A 23,557-nucleotide genomic window follows, 5' to 3' on the forward strand; every position below is an offset into this window, starting at 1 on the left:
GCGTCTAATTACATAAATCATTTCCAAAGTACTGCATATTAATCAGTAACAGCAGCAAAGTTTAGCGAGGATGTCACAGTCATACACTTTTCTTACTGATGGGTGAAGACATGCATATAGACAGCACATCTATTTGGCTGGCATAATTTAAAAAGCGCAATTCTTTGATGTGTATTATACATGAACATCAAACACAGAATCATCTCCATTACCACTCTGACACAGAAAGGTTCCCTTTCTGCATAAAATGGGACATGTTATGTCGTTTCTTGGCATATACATCTGTTTCGAAGTAAAGCACAAAGGCAGTGTCTTTAAATTAAAGTAATGTTTGATCATAATGATGTGTTTGTGTCAAGTTGTGACAGTTGCAGTGTTTTTGTTTTTATCTTTTTTTTAAAGATAAAGTTGAGTGAGAATGCGTGCTCTCTTTCAGCTCTGATAGTGAAGTTGCATGTGAAACTCAGCTTGGAGCTGTCTACGGCAGCTTCTGTCGCTCCTTCACTCTAAAGTGAAGGGTTGTCAGTGTTGATTTCAATGTGTACAGAATCTTTGGGCATAAATTACACCACTCAAGGTGAATGGTCCAGACCAAGACCACCATCATACATACTCAGTGGGTGTATTAGGTGCTGAAGTCACCACAGCAAGTCACCAACGTACCATCCCACTGAATGTTAAAGTCACCTAGCTTGACTGCACACTGTTTGTCTGCATTTGTGAAACTGCCCTCTGTGTCACTAAAATCTTTGGACATTTTGAGAGAAATGAAAGGTGAAATATTTCAGGTTTGAGACAGCATCCTAGCACTTAGACTGTGCTTATTAGAGAAACAGACCAGAACAGAACAGTTTAGCAGTTTTATTCACATTTTACTTTTTCTTCTCTGTCTTTATCATGAGAATGACAGTAGCAAGATCATCCAGTCTTGTCCCTCTTATTTAAGAAATATTGATCCATCCAGTACTGAGCTTTAGAGATACTGACAGTCCAGCTTTCATGGACAATTGGAACGATGTCAGAAAAGGCACATATCAGAAAACAGACAGACAGAGGAGGTACACAAGTTCAAAAACAAAAACCAAGAGAGAAGAGAAGAGCACATATTACTTCTCTTTTACTTTTATTGTACTGGCTGCAGGTTTATGTCAAAAATGCATTTTTATTTAATATTTTTCCTATAACTTTATTTTTTACAATTGCGTTATATTGATTTATAGTAACTTGCAGTACTAGTGGAAGTAGACAAATAACTGAAAAGTCAACAACATTCTTACAGTAAGGAAGCTTGTGGGACACAGTTTTAATATAACAATATAAAAGGACTTGTTTTGCTCAGAAACCAACCACTCGCTTGAGGCCAAGAAAACAAGAACACTCTTTTCAAATGGCTGGAATCAACACTGACATGACTGCATGCTTTTCACACTTTGCTGGATCTGTGCTCCATTGCCATTTCTTGCATTGCACTAAAAGGGGTATAAATCTGAATGCATTTGTTCACTTTCAAAAATATCTATTAACGGCAGAAACAACAGACGGGTGTTTACCTGACCCCATTATCATGTACAAAGCTAAGGTGAAGAAACTGCTGGGTGACACCTGAAAGAAATGGAAGTGAAAACCTGGAATGATTTCCTGTGATAAGGTTACAGTCTGTGGTTTTGTGCTGTCAGCATGAATGACACAGGGATGTAAAAGGTCAAACTCTGTTGAGAAAACAGAATGAAAGGATTGCATCTTTAAAAGTTTCAGCCTCCCATCTTGCATTAATTGCTTTCATGTAACTGATGGAGTCAGGCTTAAAGCAATCACTCCAGTCTTCACATGCAGTGAAAAAGTGATCTCAAAAACATAAACTTTGCCTACAATGCAGTCAAAATATGAATTCCTTGACATCTGCCCACTTTTTTTGTTTATATCCAGTGTGTAGTAGTATGATGCTGTAGCATTACCAGAGATGTCATCATTTTGTGGGATTATGAACAAGATTTTGATACAATAGGTGCACCAGCTCTAAGATCAAGTGCCCACAATCCTAGTAAAGAATATCTATATGAGTATTATTGCTTTAATACAATATGTAGAAGTTCATGTCTACTGATTAAAAGGTTTCCTCAAAGTGGTGTATACACACAGGGATAAAAATAGTGGCTAGCAGCAACAGTTTCCTTGTTACCATCTGAGTTGGCATGGCAGCCATGCAATGTGCACAGCAAACCCCACAATACAATATACATTGATATGGTTGAAATGTGTGTCTACTGTAAATCCTCCCTCTGCAGTTTCTTCTATAAACACATAATGATGAATTTCACATAATATTACAAAGACATTCTTCTTTCCCTCTGTGTTTTGCATTTCTCTCCATTGTCTTTATCCTCTCTATTGCTCTGGATGTGAAGATTAGATAGAGAGCAGAAGATGTGAAATAGCTCCTCAGCTCAACTCAGCACTTGTTATCAACTCCACTGAGCACAGAGGGTACCATACCCTCATTATACAACAACAATAAACAGGACCATCTGTACAGAGATCACCATCACATAGGAGATGTTTATCTACACCATGTACAATATGCGTATATTCATCTTCTAACCTTTGTTAAAGCTACTTTCATTCTGAAGACATTTGCAATGACAATTGTACTAAACAAATGATAAACACACCTGTCCGCTGTAATGGACTTTTGAATAGTCATCACAGTGTGATGAAACAGAAAAATGAATGTATTTCCCTTCTCTGCTCTGCATCTAATATAGGATAGCCTGTTCATAATAATCATGCTTATGCACTGCCTAATGACACTTTCTATCCCGTGTGTATTGTTGCCTGCAAGGCTTCCTTTCAGAGTGACCCATAAAACATAAAGAAATATCAATAAAAAGCTGAATAGATGGTTTCAGGGTGGCTTAATGGTTTGACTTCTCCATGACAAGTTTAATTACCGCGTAAGTGGGTGCAGTGATGTTGTTGTTGATATGGGTATATGACACGTTCTCTTTAAGCGAATGGTTAATAGTTTTAAGCCTTATGAAAGATTCGGTTGCATCAGTTGCTTCTCTTTATATCCAAAGACAACTCTGAAAGTTGTATTGATTTAATAAAAAGACCGCAGAATGCTTTAACCTAAAGTAACCTCTATAAAAAGATATATTATGTGGGTCTTTTATATAGTATATACAGAAAGTTTCAGTTAAAAAAACTAATTGGTCCTTGTGGAAGGACAAAACTATTCCTTCTCTGGTTGGAGCAATGCTGTAACTATAATGCATCAGCAAACCCTGCTGAACCTCTGCTGTGGCTGCATCTGCACTGATCAAAGCCCACAATGATCAGTTAAAAAACTGGTATTCGCAGTTCACAAAAAAATTCATGTAGGATTTTTAAAGCACTTGAAGATCCGATCATCACTGAAGCAAATGTCATTCAAAGGAGGCAATAAAAACAAAAGTAATGGTCAAAGTTGTCAAATTGACATGACGTCAAATCATGCATTGAGTCACATTCTACCTTTAAAAGCTGCCAGCAGCCTTGAGCAGTGCAGTGAATTGACTAACCGTAACTAGTAAAGACAAAATGCCAATGAAACATCCTTTCATTCATCATTCATTCTTCTGACAGTTTCTTTACTTGTGATGCATGTGTGCCGTATCCGCAGGACCTGCAGGGGATGAAAGCTTGCTTAGCTTCGTTTTCAGAGCCTGTTCGATGAGCTTGACCTCTGCCTGCGCTGAAACTTTCCCTCAGAATGGTTGTTTCGAATGCGTCTTCATTTGCATAGCACAAGCAAGTAAAAGAAATCATTCAAAGGGCAGCGGCCCGAGTTCGATTCCTGCATGTCGTCCCCTGTTTTTTCCCATTTTTCCACTCTTTTGTACTGCTGTCTCCAAAAAAGGCTAAAGAAAATTTAAAAAAAATCTAAAAATCCATTTCACTCAAACATCAAATCTACAGCGAAGAATCTTGGTATTGTCTTTGATCAGTATAAGACTTTTGACCTACATGTCAACAACTTCTGTATTCTTCTAGAACTATTGATTCACATTTTCATTTTCTCCCGCCTTGATTATTGTATCAAGCAGCTCAGAATGCAGCTGCCACGCTTTTAACTAAAACTAAGGTAAGATAAGGTAAGATGATATCCTATGCTTGGAAATCTAATTGTTACAACAGCAGAAGGTAAAAAACAGAACAAGAAGAACAAAATATACATTAATGTACATTATAAACAGAGAGAGTCCTTGGGTTATTGAGATATATAAATATGATCAACATCAACACAGCGCTAGGTTAAATGATGGTGGAACTAGCTGATGGTCCCACATTACCCCTGTTCTTGCGTCCCTCCATTGGTTTCCTGTAAAATTCAGAATAAACTATGAGATCCCCTTGATTACCTATAAGGCCCTGCATGAGCTTGCCCCCACTTACGTTTCTGATCTCCTCGTCCCGTACTCCTCTTCTCGACCACTCCGATCCTCTAATCTCAGCCTTTTATCCATCCCCGGCTCCAACTACAAAACAAAAGGTGATCGTGCCTTTGCTGTTTTCGCCAAACCCTCTGGAATCATCTTCTCCATCTATCAGACTTGCTGAATCTTTGGACTGTTTCAAGCAGCTTCTAAAAGCCCATTTTTGTATGCAGGCCATTTTTATACTCTGGGTTTTGTTTGTGCAGTTTCTGTAGTCTGGCCTGTCTCTCATTGTGCTGTTTTATTTTGTATTGCATTTTTACCTTATTTGTTTGTTCATTTTTCTGTTTTCATGCGCGTGTGAGGCACTTGCTATATAAATAAAGCTTTACTTGCCTACTTACATGCTACATCCATGGTATGGCTTAATACTACTGTAGGTATATGTGAATGCATGATGCAGTAGTCTCCTTAAACAAATAGCACTACACCAACAAAAATGTATCCTCCATCATTCTCTGTTCACTTTTGTCTCCTGACACATGAATAAAAATAGACACGTCCACACTCAGTTTATTGTCTCTCACTCTCACGTTTTATAATTTTGCACTATTTATGTTGACTTTTTGATGTATTTTGAGTCATTGTTTGGTACCTTTAATGTGGTGAGACATTGTTTTAAGCTCCTCAGGATTTCTGTGTATTTGTACTCCATGCTATATTTCATCAACCGTATAAAAAAGTCAACAAAAAATCAAAATCTTTACAGAAATCACTGCATATTCAAGCACAACGGCATGGCATTTACAATGTGACAGTCATTTACAGCTTATTTATAACTTCTGGTTTTAGCACAGGGTGCAATGTGACAGTCCATTTCTTGACATCACTAAAAGCAGAGCCAATTTCACTTTTTGCAATGACAACACATGCTTGAGTAGACACTGAAGTTCATTTGCATATTAATTTGAAGACAGATGCTACACGGTCTTTCTGCTGTGTGAACAGAGCCCAGAGTTGGTCTGTGCTCATGCCAGTCCAGCTGGAATTGTGTTTATCAAACTGTATCCTTACAAACAGAACGCAGAATTCTTTATTTGGAGGAATTAGGTGTCAGCTCATCTTGTTTCCATGTTGAATTTCTGAACAGCTCTAATTCATTAGACTTAATGCAGTTTTCTTTCTAACTTACACAGAGGTGTTGGATTTTAATATAAAATATATGATGGCTTATTTTGTCCCTCTGCACATCTGTAATCTAAATTGAATTTGTGCTGTTGTCATGTCTTTGTGCTGATGAGCACATTAAAACAATGCTTCCTGCTGATGTAAACACACTATATTCAACATGATTCTTGAATCTTGAATTCATTTCAAGACAGTACTGGATATTCCTTTTTTCTGCAAATCGGGTACTACTGCTATGATCAGAGTCTCAGCTGATGTTGGATGGTCATTTTCATTACAAGTAGATGCAGCATCCATTTATTAGAATCAGTTCAGAACAGCCGTTTACACGCCATTAACCGGGGGTGGAGGAAGAATTCACATCATCAAATACCTCAGATTTGTACATTTGTACAGTACTTGAGTAAATGTTACTTTCCACTGCTGCCATTTTCTTTACAGTGTGAATTTTGACTTGTAATATTGACTTGTTATATTGACACAGAGAAATTGACATTGAAAAAACTGTGAACACAATCTGCCTGTTTTGCTCACTCCCTTTTTTTTTCTGTCTCACTTCCCCTCTTCTTCCCATTTCCTGCTTTTTTGATTTTCTCCAGAACGCATTACATAAGTGTCCGACTGTGCTGCATCATGTTGTGGATGAAGTGGAAGATGGTGGTGGACTCTCTGCGGGGACGGAGAAGGAGAATGCCCTGTTCCCTCTGGTTCCTCCTGCTGTTCGCTGCTGGAGGTCTGGTTCTCTTCATCCACCAGCGGGATCTGTCAGAGATGGTCCAGCAACAAGGCTCAAGTTAGTCTCTACTTTCCCTAAAACACCATAAGGTTTAACTAGCATGGCTTTTTGGAGGCTGATACTTGTACGGACACTTTCCAAAATGACACAGATAATTGTGTCAATACAAATATACAAATTCAGATTTTATCTTAACTGATTTAATACATTTCAGCAAAAATACTGTGAAAAACATAGTGAACTCTTGCTAATTGTACAAATCTAAGTTTGCATTTAAACCATTTCCAAATACATTATCATGTATAACATGTTTCCAACATAATTCACACAACTGACCAAACTCTAAACAACTCTTGTCTGTATAGAATAGATAATTAGCTTATTAACTGTGCTAACTCACCGAGATCTCTACACTATGTTAAGACATAGTGTAGATGTTAAATGCTGTTTATGACTGTTGCCATGAGATGATATAGCTCTGGTTGTCGCTTATGGCTGTAGTTTGTAAAGGGTGTAACAGTAACAACATGCAGAAATTGTGTGTGCGCACTAAATTTTCGTGTTTATAACTGGCTGAGCGCTGAAGTGAAGTATTTTCTGATCTCCTGTGTATTAGAAACACATCTGTCATATCCGATATAATCACCTCAGGTTCAAATCTCTCCTTTCTGTAGTATTTGCAGTGTGTTCTAACTGGACTGGACCAGCACGTAAACTGTTCCTTTGGATCAGGGGTAATGCAACAGTTTATGTGAGGGAATGCAAATGTTAGGTCATGCAAAGGTCATTAAAAGGGAATGTATAAGTAGCTCAAAAAAACAACCCACCATGACCTTTTGGGGCCTCTGGAGGTTGGGTGAAAATATTGAAAAAAAAATCTGTGCTAAACATTTTTTATCAATAGTGTTCTTGTATGGATGTATAATTGAAATAATATCTGACAGATTCGTCAGACAATTGAGGAAACTGCAAATGCACTTTATTTCATGTGACTGTCCTAATCTAGAATACATGGGCTGAATGATAATGAATTGTACAGTAGCCTTATATATTTTCACAATTACACATAACTACACTAATGTATGGACACTAAACAAAAGCATACAAAAGCCTGCAAAGATGCAAATGCATTCACACACACACACACACACACACATCCAGAAGAAAACATACAAAGGTGAGCTAGTGCATAGACACAGACAAGAACAGAAATGCACATGTAAGCACACCACGGCCATCTGTACATACACGTGAGCGTGTGTGTTTTGTGTTTTGCATAAATATACAAGCAGGTAGATACGCATATTAATGCATATAAATGCATAAAAGCAATCATACTAGATGTATGTATTCATGCAGTCGCAGCACACACAGGTGCTCGAGTACACTTGCTGTACGCACACACACAGACACATTAAAAAACAAAAAAAAGATGAACAGTATTTGTGTGTGTGTGTGTGTGTGGTCAAATGCTGTATTGCTTGGTGTGTGTTGCATTCAGGTTTTACCAGCATGGTGGAGAGAACATTTGTTGCCCAAATACTTCCATTTTCATTCCAGCTCGGTGGCCTCAAGGTCAGAGTTCCCACCCTGATAGAGGGAGGCTGTACATTCAATTTCCAAATGAGTCAAACCTTTGTCCTCATGAAGAGACCCAGTGTGCATCTGCTTGGCGCTCAGCATTAAGGAGATTGGGGTTTAAGCAGCCGTGATGGAAGAGTGTCCTGAGCGTGTAAAACTAAGCTGCTTCATGTCTCAGAAACAAGAGATCAGCTGCTTGTTTATGTGCGTCTTCGGCTTGTACAACACTTTCCACCTAAATTAGAGCAGCTTTAGCTACATGTTGCTGCTGTTGTGGGACCAGCCCCTGCCTTTGATTTCAACTCAGATATTTTTCATACATATCAGGGACTCATTGGTGATATTTCCCCTCATGTTGATTTCAGAAACTGCACATTAAGGGGGTTATTCTGTGTAGTCCTTCTGGATTAACATAATGCAGTTCACATGAAAAGGACACCCAGTAAATACTTGATGTGTTTATGGTGCTCCAAGAAAGTAATGATCAGCTGGTGCAGCAGGCTCACTAGGAATGAGACCAGCGGAGCCAGAGAAGCTGCAATCCACTGAGTTGCAACACTATAGTTTGTCAACAGCGCTGTGAATCATGAATATCAGAGCAGTGCCACAATCCGCAGCAAAAAGAGCCACTTAGCTCAAGTGGAATCTCTCCAGCCCCCTAATATTCCCCTGATTGTCAGACGCTTTCAGGCATAGTGGCAGGTGAAAAAAGGCCACGCAATGACACATGTAGGACACACACAGAAGCACATATGCAGAACAAATACACACTTTACGTACAAATATACAAATCGTGACAACTAATATTTAATATTCACATGAATATTATACCAAGACCCATTAGAGTTCGTAAGAAGCTGGTTTATGCATTTGAGGATCACACTAAATTGATGGTCTTCATCCTTCCGGTTGAACTTCTGAGAGTTGAACTGTGATAGATGTTTGCAGCAGAAAGTCCGATTAATAGTTTTACTGTTCACCTGTGTTTAGCCTTTATCTGGAGCATGATAGCCTCTGACTTTTTTTGCATTGTAATCTGATCTACTTCCTTTCTTTTTTTTTTTTAATCTGAGTGGGGCAAAAAGTGCAGGGCGTAAGCCTCTCAGCAATGTGGCACCTCAGCTTATTTCACTCCTTCAGCTACTGTGAAAACACTGGGACAGCAAACAAAACAAAACAAAAAACAAAAAAAACAGCCATCTCCTCTTAGGTCAAACTATGTAAATCATGTAGCATGCCGTTAACATGTTTTGCCTTGACATAAATCCCAATTGATTGGCTAAACTCAGGGCACAATGTGCCCCAGAGGCATCCTGCACATCACCGTGACCTTACTGCCACTGCTGTCTGCACAGACGGCCCTCAGACCATCAGCGAGACATATCACAGGCGATCTATGTTCAGGTAATTATTGTTGTGCTAAATGTTTCTGTGAATTTCATTCACTGACAGACTGAAAAAAATATTGAATTGTTCATTTACTGAAGATAAAATAAGTAGAATCCTTTTTTACAAGCTTACGTTTACAGAGGTGAAAAGGAGCTGAGATGTTGTTAAGAATGTGGGGATGTTCTGATTTTAAAGTAGGATTTAGTTTTGATTCAGTTTTATTGTCCAGCGACTTCTTTGACGGCTGATAATCTTTCTACATACAATTAGTGTACCCATGTTACTTAACTTAAACTTGACTTAAATAATAAATGCTAAATAGTAGCTGTATAGACTGACAGATTATTGTCTATTCTTTATTCTGTCTATTCATATGTTGCAATGTTGATTTGAAGTGTCGTGGTTAAGAATACTTTGAATAGTAACTGAAATGGTATTGACTATTAGTATACCTGTTCTAAGTGCGCCGGAAAATAACAATAGCAACATTGTATTAAAAAGACATAGAATAATAGAATAGAATAGAATAATCAGTAAGCAGAATATACAGCATTTCTTAATTTTACAAATTGAGTGAATGCCAAAAATGAAAGATTGTAACATGTCATTGACGATTCCTCTCTCTTTTAATTACTAACCATTTTTCAAGCATATAATATACATCTTTGGAAATGTTTTGCAGCCTAAGCACGTCCTTTTATCTTGTCTGCTATATCGTTTCTTGAATATTGAAGTAAGAATTCTAGTTTGCTAAATCATGCATGAGAGACTGCGTGTTGTATACAGAGCACAGTGGCTACACAGTTTTCCCAGCCCCCTCGCCAAAGCACAATGAGCAAGCAGTATCTTTGCCTTAAGCTATGGTGCTTCACCCTAGCAGAAGCTCATATCTAATAGAGCTGAGTTATAATACATTGGGTGTCAGCTTTTATCTGCCTCCCCCTCCTTCTCCACCTCTTTATTTGGCTTGCAGTGCACTTGAGAGCTTTGTATCCCATGGTTTAGATGGCCTGCACAATGGTTGCTGAGAAAACTGCAGTTTAACTGGCAACAGTCTCCCCCTGATCTCTCCCAAGTAATTGTTTAAGGACAATTGGAGAAGCAGCAGCCGGTTTCTCCGGGAGAGGAGACACCTTTAAAGCTAGCAGTTCAGATAAATTGTCGGCACAAATTTACACCTCTGGGCATTTCTCATGGCACTGAGGACCAAGTGCTCTGGTGAGTGGAAGGTCGGCCAGCGTGACACCTCACAAACCCTGATGCAGAACAACCATTAATGGAGGAGAAGAGGTGAAGTTGGTGCCCCGTTGCATGTGTGTTGGTGAAAATGTGTGTAATCTAAAAAACAAGTGCCTGGATCTCAGTGTAAGTGACAGCATGCCATTTGTTAAGTGCTTTTAACCAATTATCCAACATAAGTGCATGTAGACTTTAGCATCGCTGGCTCTGTAGGTGGAGCTGGGCTCGCGCTTCAAAGCAAATATGAAACATGTTAGTTTAAATGAAAACGAACATTCAGATATCTTGATGCTCCTAATTGAAATTTTTAAATAAATATGCTACTTGTAATTACAGAAACCTTTTTGCCTGTTTTTTCACTCAGCCTTTATGTTGCATGCAGCATAAGAAGTTTGTCATAATGACTTGGAGGATGATTATGTGTCAGTGTTGTGCTTGTAGCTTTGATTTTGCTTCATGTTTAACGTGGCTGTAATCTACTGAAGTGTTGAGTGGTGGGTTGGCACAATAAATGGCCAAGGTCTGAAAATGATTGACTCCATTGACTGATTTTGCATGAAGTAAAGTCAAAGTCAAAGTCAGCTTTATTGTCAATTCTGCAGTATGTACAGGACAAACAGAGAATCAAAATTGCTTTACTCTTCAACCCTTTGTGACAGGACATATATTAAAAAAATAGAGATAAATAAAAACTGTACAATTCAAATAAAGTTTTAAAGTAGTAAAAACCTTAGCAACACTTCTTTCCTTCGGATGCTATGTTACATTCAAATCCATGATATCACCCAGTCAATTCTATTACTACTACTGCTACTAAGAAGAAGAAGAAGAAGAAGAAGAAGGCAAGGTAAAAAGTCCATATTCTGTGATGCAACATTTAGGCAGCATGCCATATAGTAAGCTGGCAGCTGCAGAGCCGAGTGTTCAATAAAGTACTGAAGAAATGAGCCTTCAAGGAGTTTTAATAAATAGTATAAACTGTAGGACAAATGCAGCACATGGAAGAGAGGTTAATAGTTGGGAGATACTGGGAAAAGCATGAAGCTGAGGAGGCAAAGTGATCAGGATAAACATCCTCTTTGGATACACAAAGCTTTGTTTTCTTGGCTGTAATCAAGTCAAGTTTATTCTGAAACACTGTTCTTTTCTACAAACAGGCCATTTCGAATACAGTAAATAAAAAAGTGGATTAAAATTAATCATCTGGCTTTACACCAGTGACCTCCTCTAACTCCCCATCCCTCTATCTCTGTCCACATGGAGCCTGCCAGGAACTGCATGGGCATATTGTTTCATGCTCGAAGGTAAAATTTGATCTCTCCGTCAGAGGTCCAGTAATCCCTTAAGCCTTGTCTGTTTGCAAAGTCCAATTTAGCTGTCTCTTAATGTAATTAAATTGTGCTGATGACCCTCAGAGCAGTGGAACTGCACCGTATTTGAATGCAAATCCTCCACTGGATGTTTGTGGAAAAAAAAAGAGTGTTATTTTACCCTGCTTTTCCATTCTTTCATCTGTTTGCACAAAGCTCCTTTAACAAAGCCTGTTTCTGTTGTGCTGGCGCTATCCCCTCCATTCCTCCCAGAGCAGGAAGATCATTGGAAAGCAATACTTTGCAAAGCCAACCCCATCACAGTGATTTTTAAACCAACCACACATACAGTATGCTCCCTGAAAACAAGGGTTGTTATGTCTTTTTGAGCAGAAGTACAACAACATATTTTGATGAGAATGTTTTTGCCATACTGCTGAGGGTTGGGATACACATTTGGCATGAGGCATTTTTATCCCAGCATCTATTATAGCAACCGCTGTTCCACATTCAGCTCCGCCATCCCCTGTTCATCTCTGGGAGCAGAGGACACCTGAGCGGTGGAGGCCTCTGGGATACCCTGAAAATAAAAAAAAAAGAAAACACTGACTATTTTCATGCATGGGTATCAGATGCCTGCATCACCATCTCCCCAGCCTCTTGCAGACTTGGTCCATGTCAATTGGATTTAAAATGGAGCCGTTCAGAGGCAACTGCAAGGTCATGAGGTTTTCCATTAACATTAATGCCTGGGGTTATGCCACGGGAGCCCTGCAACATAATCTGTTTTCTCTGCCATCTGATCCTGCTCGCCAGTAGCTTCTATATGCCAATCTATACAAATAGATTTCATTTTTCATATTCCTGTTCCAGCAGAGGTCACTATCAAAAATGTGAGCACTTTTAGCTACTTATGAATAGCTTTAAGAAATAATTGTTGCCAAAAATTTTTTTTTTGATAAACTGTTAATTAAGTCTGAAAAAAACACACTTAAGGTGTTGTGGGGGGGAAAAAGGAACAATTGCTTTCCAGGTTCTTATTTATGTTGTGAGAGAAAGGCTGCTCTGTGTTTGATGGGAATGGGTGTACAGCCACAAATCACATTACTGCAGAGCTCTCTACTGAACTGTTCTTCAGTCTCAAAACTAAAAAACTAAAAATCTTGTGCTATCCAAAAAAAACATGAAATATGAAACACAGATCCGAGAGCAGCCATGCAGCATGAGGGAAAGGATGAGAGGAAGAGGGGGAGGATGTTGATTGAATTAAACAAAAAGGAAAGAAAAACATATGCTGTGATTTGTCTTTTAACTCAGCAGAGCTGAAGATGCATCCTTTGAGCCACTGACAAGCAGACAGGGTCAGGACCCCTCCTGAGCGACAGAGCACGGCTTAGCCGTCCTGCTGGTGGTGGGGGGGCTGTCAGGGTGCCCTTTTCCATAACGCCACACTGAGCAACATTAAAAACTCCAAAGGAAATACAACAGAACAAGACTAGAGCACCAGGTGGATCCAACAGTGAGGCTGATTTTTGAAAATGTCTTTGAAGAGTGTAATCACAGATGCTGCCTCTCAGTGCTGTCGGCCCGTTCTATGCTACTCCTACGTCACTGCCAGAACCACAGCCGAGGCTTAGCGCTCTCTCTGCATCTGTGAACACAAAGGGGTTCATCTTTAGGAAGACAGTTTCAGATAAAATCATAGATAGAGCCACAAACAAAGCCTGAGTTCACAGTGGCATTCATGCTCCAAATTCCAATTTTCTGCCCATATCTGATTGTTTTGGATGACTGACCATATCTATTTTAGGGTGGAGCCCAAATCCAATAATAGTACAAACTAATCGTGATTGTAAAAAGACCTCTGTTAAGATGTCACATCTGCTTTTGTGCCCTTTCTGCCTCTCTCACTTATTGTATGTAGAACACATGTCAACACAGTGTCAGGCTTTGAGATCTGACTGACCTGAAGCACTGAAATGCCAACTGAGACACAGTTGGCAGGGCGCCTCTCTTAAACAATGCATGCTTTGTAACCGTGTTCCTCTGTAATTATTACGAACAGGTCGGCCTCGGCAGCACACAGCCATGCCGACGCTGATTAAACTCAGCACTTGGCACTTGTTCTTGGTCTGGCTGCCAGTGTCCCGAGTCATTCTGCTGTCTGTCTGACACTGAATCTTCAGGTATCCCTGGGAACAAGAGGCGTCGTGTTCCCATGGGAGCAACAATTAATCAGAACTGGACTGGTTATCAAAAGCTACTTAATAAGAGCAAAATGACTGGCAGATATGGAGCCAAAACTAACATCTCTGCTCAGTATCCAAGAAACCGAGGGAAAAAATATTTTGTGTGTTCATTCTTCTTTTATTTTTATTGTTAACCGAACAGTTTTTATAGTATGTATGCCAATTAGTGTTCAGTCAATTAGGCTTGAACCACATGAACAAAATCAAGCAATGCATTAGCCAAGGTGGTTACTGTGGTGCCGTTCATTTCTTGAAAATGCCCACTTCAGCTATAGTGTCCAAGAATATAGTTGACATATGCTTTAGTTAAACTCTGTAGTGCGTGTTCTTTAATTTTAACCTTTTACTGAAACATTATGTTCTTCAAACACAAAAAAGAGAAATAGAAACAAAATGCTTTAAAGATACTATGCAAGTGATAAGTGAGGCAAGAAGTGGTTACAGATCAGTGTGCTGTTGTGGCTTTATGCTTCAACTAAATTAACTAACAAGGACAGGCAGCACGTTACACACTTTAACTGATCAGAAGCCAGAGCTGACTGCAGTCATTGTTGCTCCTAATTAAGTTTACTCCAGAAGAACTACAAAGGTGCTTATCCTTACCACATCAAATATGGCAAAGTATAAAGCACTTAAAACTATTTCTCTATTGTTTAAGTGTCTAGAATCGGGCAAACAAATATGTTCTTTTAATTACGTCAGCCATACCTACGTCCCTACCCAAAGTCACACATACCCCATTTCCTTACGGTATTGGTTTCCTCAAGCTGCAGGATGAAATCTTCACAACAGCAGGTCATGCACACAGCACTCTGCCACGAATCAGTGCTGGAGGGAGATGTAGTGACCCCCATGCCGCCTGCTCTAATTGTGTCCACGCAAAATTTTGGCTTGCATGAAGCCCCTATCATTTTTCCTACCCTGCAGTTCCAGTCAGTTCCAGTTCATTCAAAAATACTGGAAGAAAAAGTAAAAAAGAAGGAACTCAACTATATGTAGCGTTCACTTCCCTTCTGCTGTGGTCCTTGTCATTCCTAACTCCACTGCTGACCCTGGGAGGTTGAAGGCGGCCATGTTCAATTTCAATTTCAATTTCAATTGTGTAGAAGTTGTCTCAGGACTCTTTCCATATAGGGCAGATCAGGACCATACTCTTAATCTAGAGAGGCCCAACAATTACCCCATGAGCGAGCACTTGGCGACAGTGGTGGGAAAAAACTTCCTTTTAACATTCTCCAATATAGTTTCATCAAATACTTACATACATTCATATTTGCGTTCTAGTTGTTTTTTAATTCTTTAAACAGCAGCCTTGAGTGTAGTGACTCCACTCTATTTTCTGCTTACTGAGTAGAGCTTCTTTCTCCAAGGCATACAGATGCAGCTTTTGTCGAGAGACAGCTGTTAAAAAATGTGAAGTGACGTACCTCTGTCCATACCAAGGAGAAAGACAGGCAAGTGTTTAGATTGCTCATACAGGTAACCTCTGTCTGCTATTAATATGCTTTTTCAGAGGAAGCAGCATTCACTACGAACTCTGGAGTATTGAACCACACCAATCGTCGCTACAGGCCTAAACATTTGTAGGAGTATTTCCATGTTGGTGGTGATACTATTTACTCCTATTGCTGTGTGCAGTCTGACAGCAAGAAACGTTGTCTGTAGAGTTAATTTCATCAGACAGCACTGATGTGTTGCATAAGCAGTAGGATTTTTCTACTGTCACTGCCTCTGTATGAGTCTGTTCATATCAAACATAATGTTCCTGTCACAAAACTTGTCTTCACCACTGCAAACGCATCAGAAAAGCAGTCGTCTTGTCCTAAGCATTTGCAACCAGAAAAGCTTGTACGTCTGAGCTTTGTAGCCATCTTCCAGTAGGCCTGAGAGGCTGCGAACGCCAGAGACAGGAAGAGACATACAAAGAGAGAGTGGGAGGAGAGAGGGAGGTTATATAACCACAGTTCTCACCAAGGAGACATCTCGCGGCTTCAAAAGCGAAGCAGGGATAATAAATGCCAATGTTCAAGGTTGCTGAAGTTATCAACCGCTCAGAAAGAGACGATTATGCAAGATGGGTTATTGTTAGCACAAGAAAACTGCATATTAATGTTAAACAGGTCAATTAATATCTGTGAGTATAACTGGCTGTCTCCCAAACATGAACCATGAGGCACCTAAAGCCCAAATCTGTTATTAAAAGAAATAACTTGCTTCTGTTGTCTAATTAACTCGTTAAAGCACAATGAGTTGCTTTTGTACCTATCTGCGCCTTTGAATTTGCCTCTTTTTAGTTAATCATCTGGTCATAGATGAGTGGCTTTCAGATTTCAGTTATTTGAGCCACCAACATGAATCTACCTGCCATTTCTGATAAAACACCCAGTCTCCACACTCCTCTGTGCAGTTTGTTTCTCAATAGCGTGATGTTTCTGCAGTAACTTCAGCGAAGGAAAAGCTGTCCTCTGAACGCCATCAGTATGAGCTCCAATGTTGTGCAATAACTGTGCCGTTCTCTGACACTATTATGGTCATGGACATTATTCTGAGAGGGATTCCACATGATTGTTCCCAAAGGACAAGCGTTGCCTTAGAAGCTGTGATCCGTCTCTCCAGACCGAAGCCAGCGTACCCATTATCAAATCAGACTTGAACCTATCCCCTGTCTGCCAGGGAGACATGTTGAATGGATATCATTGTGCACTGCTGAGGCTTCTATCACTGTAATCCCTCTACAAAGTGCAGGCACTCTTAGAAGAAGATGAAAAGAGGAGAGGAGAGAGTGGCCCATTCACCGTGCGTGTCACTGCAGAGGGCACAAGGAGGGAAGTCGGTGGAGTCAGTGGCCTGAGCTGCCGACTCTTAGCCCTACCCCAGCCAGAAAAGAACAAAAGATTAAGCCCTCCTGCTATCCAGAGTGATAACAAGCTGTCAACTTCTAAAATGTAATCTGCTGACTCTGGGAGGAAGTGGTGGTGTCAGTGGAGTGAGCCGCCAGCTGATGCTTATCTCCTGAATGGCATGCCATTGATGGAGAGAGCCATGGCCCTGCTGGCAGATACACAAAAGCCACCTCTGTCTGCCACCAAACAAAGAGGTCAGCACGAGCAAATGAATCCATACTGAGCCAATTTTCAACATATTTATCTACATAGTATATCCCCTCCAGACCTCGTTTCTCCTTCTGATATGGGCCACAAAGGGTAGGTGATGGGAATGATAAATGACACGAAAAGAAGCCAATAGACTGGGGATGATAAGGCATTACCCCTGACAATGCAGACAAGTGATGGGAGGCTCCCCTCTGTCAACTTGTCTCCTGAGCCCTTCCACCGTGTCTGGGCGCAGATTGTTAAATGTAAAAGTCATATTGCTGCCAAACACTAAGTCCTAACGCACACTTCAGTGGGCAGTGAGGCAGCGATACGGGAGCTGTCACCACACTGCAGCCAGTAAATCAATCCAACCTGGGCATCATCCAGCCTTTTAACAGGGGGATTGCCATACAGCTAATTGCCTGCACCCACTATATCTCTCTGTCTCTCATCAACCTAATGCCCTCCCACCCCCACTCTGTTTGTGTCTCACAAATGTTACAACTTCAAAATTGCTTTCAAATTACCCAACTGAGCTGCCAGATGGCTAAAAAAACATACAGGCCCATCTTTGATCATATTAGCTATTAATATTGACAAGCCAGAGTTTTTTTTTCTTTCTTTTTTTTGTCAGATGTGTGTGGGGTATGTGTCTTTAATAAGGCAAAGGATATTTTTTTCTGGTCCATACAAAAAGCCACTTACAATCTCAGTAGTTATGGCAGAGAATTAGTCACACAGGAGCTATTTCAGGCTGTTTACAATTTGATTTCAGACTAGAGCCAGAGGGTTTTCCCTTGTGGACTTTGGGCTATTGATCCTGAAAAACCAGTCATATGATATGAAATAGATACTCTTAGTTGTTTTCCGTACAGCCGAATGAGAGAGAAATGACTTTGACCTGGTGCTATTCTGGATACTTTGGAGTCACTGTGCAGGCCGGTTTGATGGTGGCTGGTGCCCAAAAGCATAGATAATGGTCAGATAACCAAGACAACAACACTGGTGACAATTTTCCAGCATCATATGGATCTGACAACAAATGGCTACTAAAAAAAGTACAGCAGAATACTTGAACAAGTCTTAGAGTCTACAGCCATGCTCGTGGCTCTGTGAGATTTGGGCACTGACAATGCAAACATGCTGATGCTGAGCAGGTAGAACGTTTGCCAGGTTTACCAGGTTTACACGTACATTAGCATGCCTGCATGCCAGCATTTGCTAACCGACCCAATATATTAACAAGTAGCCTACAGCTAATGATGAGAACGTCACTTATTTTCGCAGGTATTTGGTTAAGTATTGGACAAAACGAAAGTTTGACCTAATGATGGCATGAGATGAAACCAACCATTTGTACCAATTTAACGACAGCCCATCCAACAACCTTGTTTTAAAATATTTCAATGGTCAGTAAAAATGTCAACCTGCGAGTGCGCCGGTGGAAAGGTCAGGGGATCAACAAAGTCAGCATGACCTATCTTCTGGTGACCATGAATGTCTCAAGCAAATTTAATAGAAATCCAGCCAACAGCTGTTGAGATGTTTCAGTCCGAATTGACCAACTGACAGACTTTCATTGCAGCTAGCTTTAGCAAAAAAAATGCTGGGACACTCCACTAGTTTGTGGTCATCGTTGTGAAATATGGTGTAGCGCCTTGCCTTTTGTTAACATTTACTGTGAGAGCACTTTTAACAGCTGTTGGTTTGAGATGCAATCCTGAAATCACCTTGGCTGATCAAACAGTGAGAGGGGTTGGAAAAAATCAGAAACTATGAGCTTGGCCTCATACAAAAAAGTCAATTTCCTGCCTTGTGGCTGGGTTACTGGTCTGGTAATGACTGTGTCTGTGCTGATGGCTGATGTAAGTGAAACCAGTGGGACAAAGAAAGGAAATGATGTAGACCAAAGATCCCATTATTTGTCTTGCTTGATTACTTTTACATTCATGTATCCTGGGGTAGATTGACAGTGCAAGGACGCTTTCATTCAGCGCCATCCAGCTTCTCTTTCAGACACACTGATGAGGGTTCTGACAAATTCTTCAGATTGAATCCCTGAAAAAAATGGGGCAAATGTAACCCTCTTCTTCTTAAATATAACTCTGCACTGCTCACTTGCCCTTATGTATGACAGTTAAATCCCAGGCACTCCAGACGACTGGGTTTATACTTACAAATTAATCAGAGTGTTTCCTAAAAAAAAACCAAACAAACAAAAAAACTGCAACTCAAAAATAAAATTTTATTTGAAAATAAAGAAGAGAAACAAGCTAAATTCAACAAGTGCCAAAAATCTTCATTGTAATGTTTGGCTGTCATAATAAAGAGCATAAAGTTGAACTATTTCATACTTTAATGAGGAATTGGATCCACTGACGGTCTTAGCACCACTTCATCACTCAATGGATACGTTGTATATTATCAGGATGTGTCAAGCATTCATTATATACTTGAAGCAATCACCTCTAACTATTCTATTTTGCAATCAGGAGTGATCGTGGGAAGGTATGCACTGGAAATATCCTTTCTTGGAAGATGACAGAATAATAGCCAAGCTACTGAAAAGGAGATAATTATTAAGCCCTCTAATTATTAAATATCCAATATAGCAATAAAGCAATCAAAGTAATCATGCGTTCTTTCTTCCACTTTGTGACAGAAAGTAACAACTAGGGCAAGAAGTAGGGTTGTGCTGGAAACTAAAACCTGTGTTACTTAAAAAGAGGACTTCACCTTTTTTTTTCCAACTTTCTCCATGTTGTCTGCACTATCACCACTCATCATTTTCAACATGTTTGAGAATCACAAGCAGCCTGTAACAGTTATCCCTTAGCTCCTGTAGCCCTTAAATCAGGCATGTCAAACTGATTCCATAAAGGGCCGTGTGGCTGCAGGTTTTCCTTCCAACCAAGGAGGAGCACACCAGGCTGGAATCAATTAATCAGCTGATCTCAGTCTTCAGCTAATAACTAAGTGATCCCTTGATGTTGATTGGTTGGCCTGGTGTGCTCCTCCTTGGTTGGAAGGAAAACCTGCAGCCACACGGCCCTTTATGGAATCAGTTTGACATGCCTGCCTTAAATGTACAACTCGATTAGGTGGATTTCAGTGGTACCACTGGCAGGGCTGCCATCGAAGAACAGATGTATCTACATGCAGCTGAAGTTCTATACTGTTGGCCCATTAGCAGCCTAATTGGCTTAATTAGATGTTATGTGTTTTGTTTGCAGACACCCATACAAGCCTCATCGGGTTTAACCTCTCAAATAAAGATACACATCATGTTTTAATGTTCACCTGCCGCTGAATCACATCATCGAAACTTTTTTCTCTCTCTACTGGTCAATGGTTTTCTCCCTGAAAAGCATGCAGAGGACAGAAGCAAAAAAGGTTCCCCCATAAATTCATTCAGGTGCAATTTTGCAAACAGGCTACATCCTGTATGATTTACCTGAGTTATTTTCCCATACTTAGGCAACTACCCAGTGGGGCACTTTACTTCAAATCCCAGCCATTACAAAGCACAGTGCATCTTCCCACCTTATCTCAGCTCCAAAGCTTTGTCCTTTTTAGCTAATGGCTTTCAGCGTCTCAATGAGAGGCCATTAATGTCACTTTTGAGGATGCAGCACAACAATCTAAACCTCATTTCTGACTGTATTACTACTCTCAGACGTTGACCCATCTGTGGTGAAGAGACTTTCATGAAATGAAAAACGAGTGCTTATTTCCCATTGACAGCCTGCATTCTTCAAGGTATGCAATGTTTTTACACTTGACACATAAATGAACCTCTTAACTTTAATTTCAAGTAGAAAAGATGAACTGAGAAATAGCTCCAGTTGTTTTTCTTTCTTGTAATAAATGACAACCTCCTTAACACTGTCATTATTTGAACCTATTGTATCTGACATTTTTTTAGGAAAAGTGAAATGGAGAAATTTGTCTCTTTTTTCTTTTTTTCTTCCCAGCTTTCACAGAAAATTGAAAAGCTTTCAGACAGCTGCCAGGCAGTTTGCAGCCTGTTTCCCTGAGTAGTTTTTTTGCTCATTGTGCTTTACTGCATTAGACTGAACCCATAACAGGTACGGACCATTAAATTACATCAAGACAAATTGAGCTATTCACGACCCATTTCCAATTTTCTCAGAAGTTGGCACGAAAGAGAATTAGACATAGACCCCCTTAAATTTATTTCCTGATATCTCAGTAAGTCTTTGAGGCATTTTGTCTTCCTGTACCATAAATCACAGCTCTGCTTGTTTTATGAGAACTGACTTGGGTGAGGCAGAGGTCAAAGGACTTAACCTCCATATATACAGTAGGATGGTCTGCCATTTCCAATCGCCGCTGTATCATGGTGTGGGATTTCGTCCACCTCCACTGGAAGTGATACACCCCACTGTACTGTATGCCTCATTGGCCCTCCGGCTTATTGGTATCTGCAGACAGTCGAAGCACAGAAAATAGGGCCCCACCTCTAACGCCCCCGTCTATTGATTATGAATCAGACTGTATTTCATGACAGAACATTTCCTTATTTTTTGCAAACTTCATTGTGGGTGTTTATGTGCAAAGAGGATTCCAGAGGATCCATACAAAATGGTAGGAGCGCTGTTAAGAAATAAGCCCACTTCAATGGAGGGATTTGCAGAGCCCACTCAGAGGTAGGAGGGAGCCTTTCAAAGCCGCCCTTTTTCTAAGGCTGTTTACTGCACTGCACTCCACACAGTGACTGGCACCACTCAGCATGTTTCCCTCAGCCTACACCCAGCAAAACCACCACGCTCAAAACCATAAGGCTCCACCAAAGACCTGTCGAAGCTTGCTATGTCTGTTTATTTTTGTCTATGGCTAGGAAGGCGTCATTATGAAAAACCCCCAGTATGTCTTGTAACTATTCATGTATTCCTTACAACCAAAATGTAATCGTTCTTCTATTCACAGTTTGAAATATTTGCCTTTGTTTCAGTTTTTGTCCTTGTTTATTTTGATCAAAAACATAATAAAAGCTTTTTCTTTTTGTGAGACTGTGAAAATTAAAGATTCTGCTAACAGATCAATGTAGGTTTAAACCTGACAAATACGTGCCCGGCACTGTCTGTCCCATCATGCTACGACTGACCCCTAAATGGCAACTCTATCAATTCAGTGTCAATCCTCCTCCCAGCAGAGGCACCGAGGGAAGTGAGGCAGCATTAATTATGAGCCTTCAAGCTCCAAGGGACAGTTAATCTTTGTCATTTTGCTACTGGAGACGTTCGGATCTGCCACCAAGATTGGAGCCAGGTCACAGCTCTTGACCCTAAACTAACTTTAAGAATTCTGCTCACGCTTATGGAAGAAACCTATTCTGCTTTTTCCCCCACGTCCCCTCCAGGCTGTTTTAGTCCATGCACTAATGTCTTCTCTGAATGAAATGTTTCCGTGAAAATAGTTGCTGAGGTCTGAAAAACAACCCAGTTTTTCTACAACCCAAATTCCAAAACAGTTGGGATGCTGTGTAAAACATAAATAAAACAGAGTGTGATAACTTGTTAATCCCTTTTCCTTATCTGAAATTGAAAACAGGACAAAGACAATATATTTAATGTTTTACCTCCTTATCTTCATTGATTTTTGTAAATATCTGCTTATTTGATGCAGCAACACGTTTCAACCAAGTTGGGACAGGAGCAACAAAAGACTGAGAAACTTGTGGAATGCTCCAAAAACACCTGTTTGGAACATTCCACAGGTAAACAGGTTGATTGGTAACAGGTGATAGTATCATGATTGGGTATGAAAGGAGCATCATGGAAAGGCTCAGTCGTTCACAAGCAAAGATGGAGCGAGGTTCACCACTTTGTGAACCCATGGTTGTATCAAGGATGTCACTACATGGGCTTGGAAACACTTTACAAAACTGCTTTATTTGGTATTCACTTTTATTATGGCACTGACATTTGCTCAAATGCATCATTTGCTTTGTGAATATTGCTAGAAGATATTTACGCTTTTGCAAGAGGACTTCTAATTTTTCCATCTGTATTGATTATTGTCTAATTATCAGAACTTATGTAACTGAATTCATTAAGGCAGAGCAAGTACATTGTCAGCTAGTTGGAAAGAATAACTCTGTCCTTTAATGATGCCATAGTAACACAGCGAGGCTAGTGGGGGCCATCATAACCCAGGTGTAAAGAGCTGATTGATTCTCGCAGGCGAGCCAGGCAACAAAGCACCACAGAAAAAAGCAGGGAGGACTCAGTGAGGGAACATTTTGACAGAATTGGGGCATCGCCTCGATTATACCTTCTCAGTGCCCTTTTGTGTGTGTTTAATATCTTTGGAATGAGACAGGTTTCGCTGC

General features: G+C 40.1%; 1 protein-coding gene across 1 annotated transcript in view; it reads left to right on the forward strand.

The window, feature by feature from the left end:
* The window catches only part of LOC121610400 (carbohydrate sulfotransferase 8-like), a 159,669-nt gene that overhangs the window by 36,716 nt on the left and 99,396 nt on the right, over positions 1–23,557 (forward strand). Inside the window, exon 2 of the mRNA XM_041942480.1 lies at positions 6,203–6,396. Within this exon, the coding sequence (XP_041798414.1) occupies positions 6,237–6,396 (160 nt within the window). The 5' untranslated portion in view covers positions 6,203–6,236. The remainder of the gene's footprint in view (positions 1–6,202; positions 6,397–23,557) is intronic.

This window comes from Chelmon rostratus, chromosome 1 (assembly GCF_017976325.1).
Source record: "Chelmon rostratus isolate fCheRos1 chromosome 1, fCheRos1.pri, whole genome shotgun sequence".
Classification (NCBI taxonomy): Eukaryota; Metazoa; Chordata; class Actinopteri; order Chaetodontiformes; family Chaetodontidae; genus Chelmon; species Chelmon rostratus.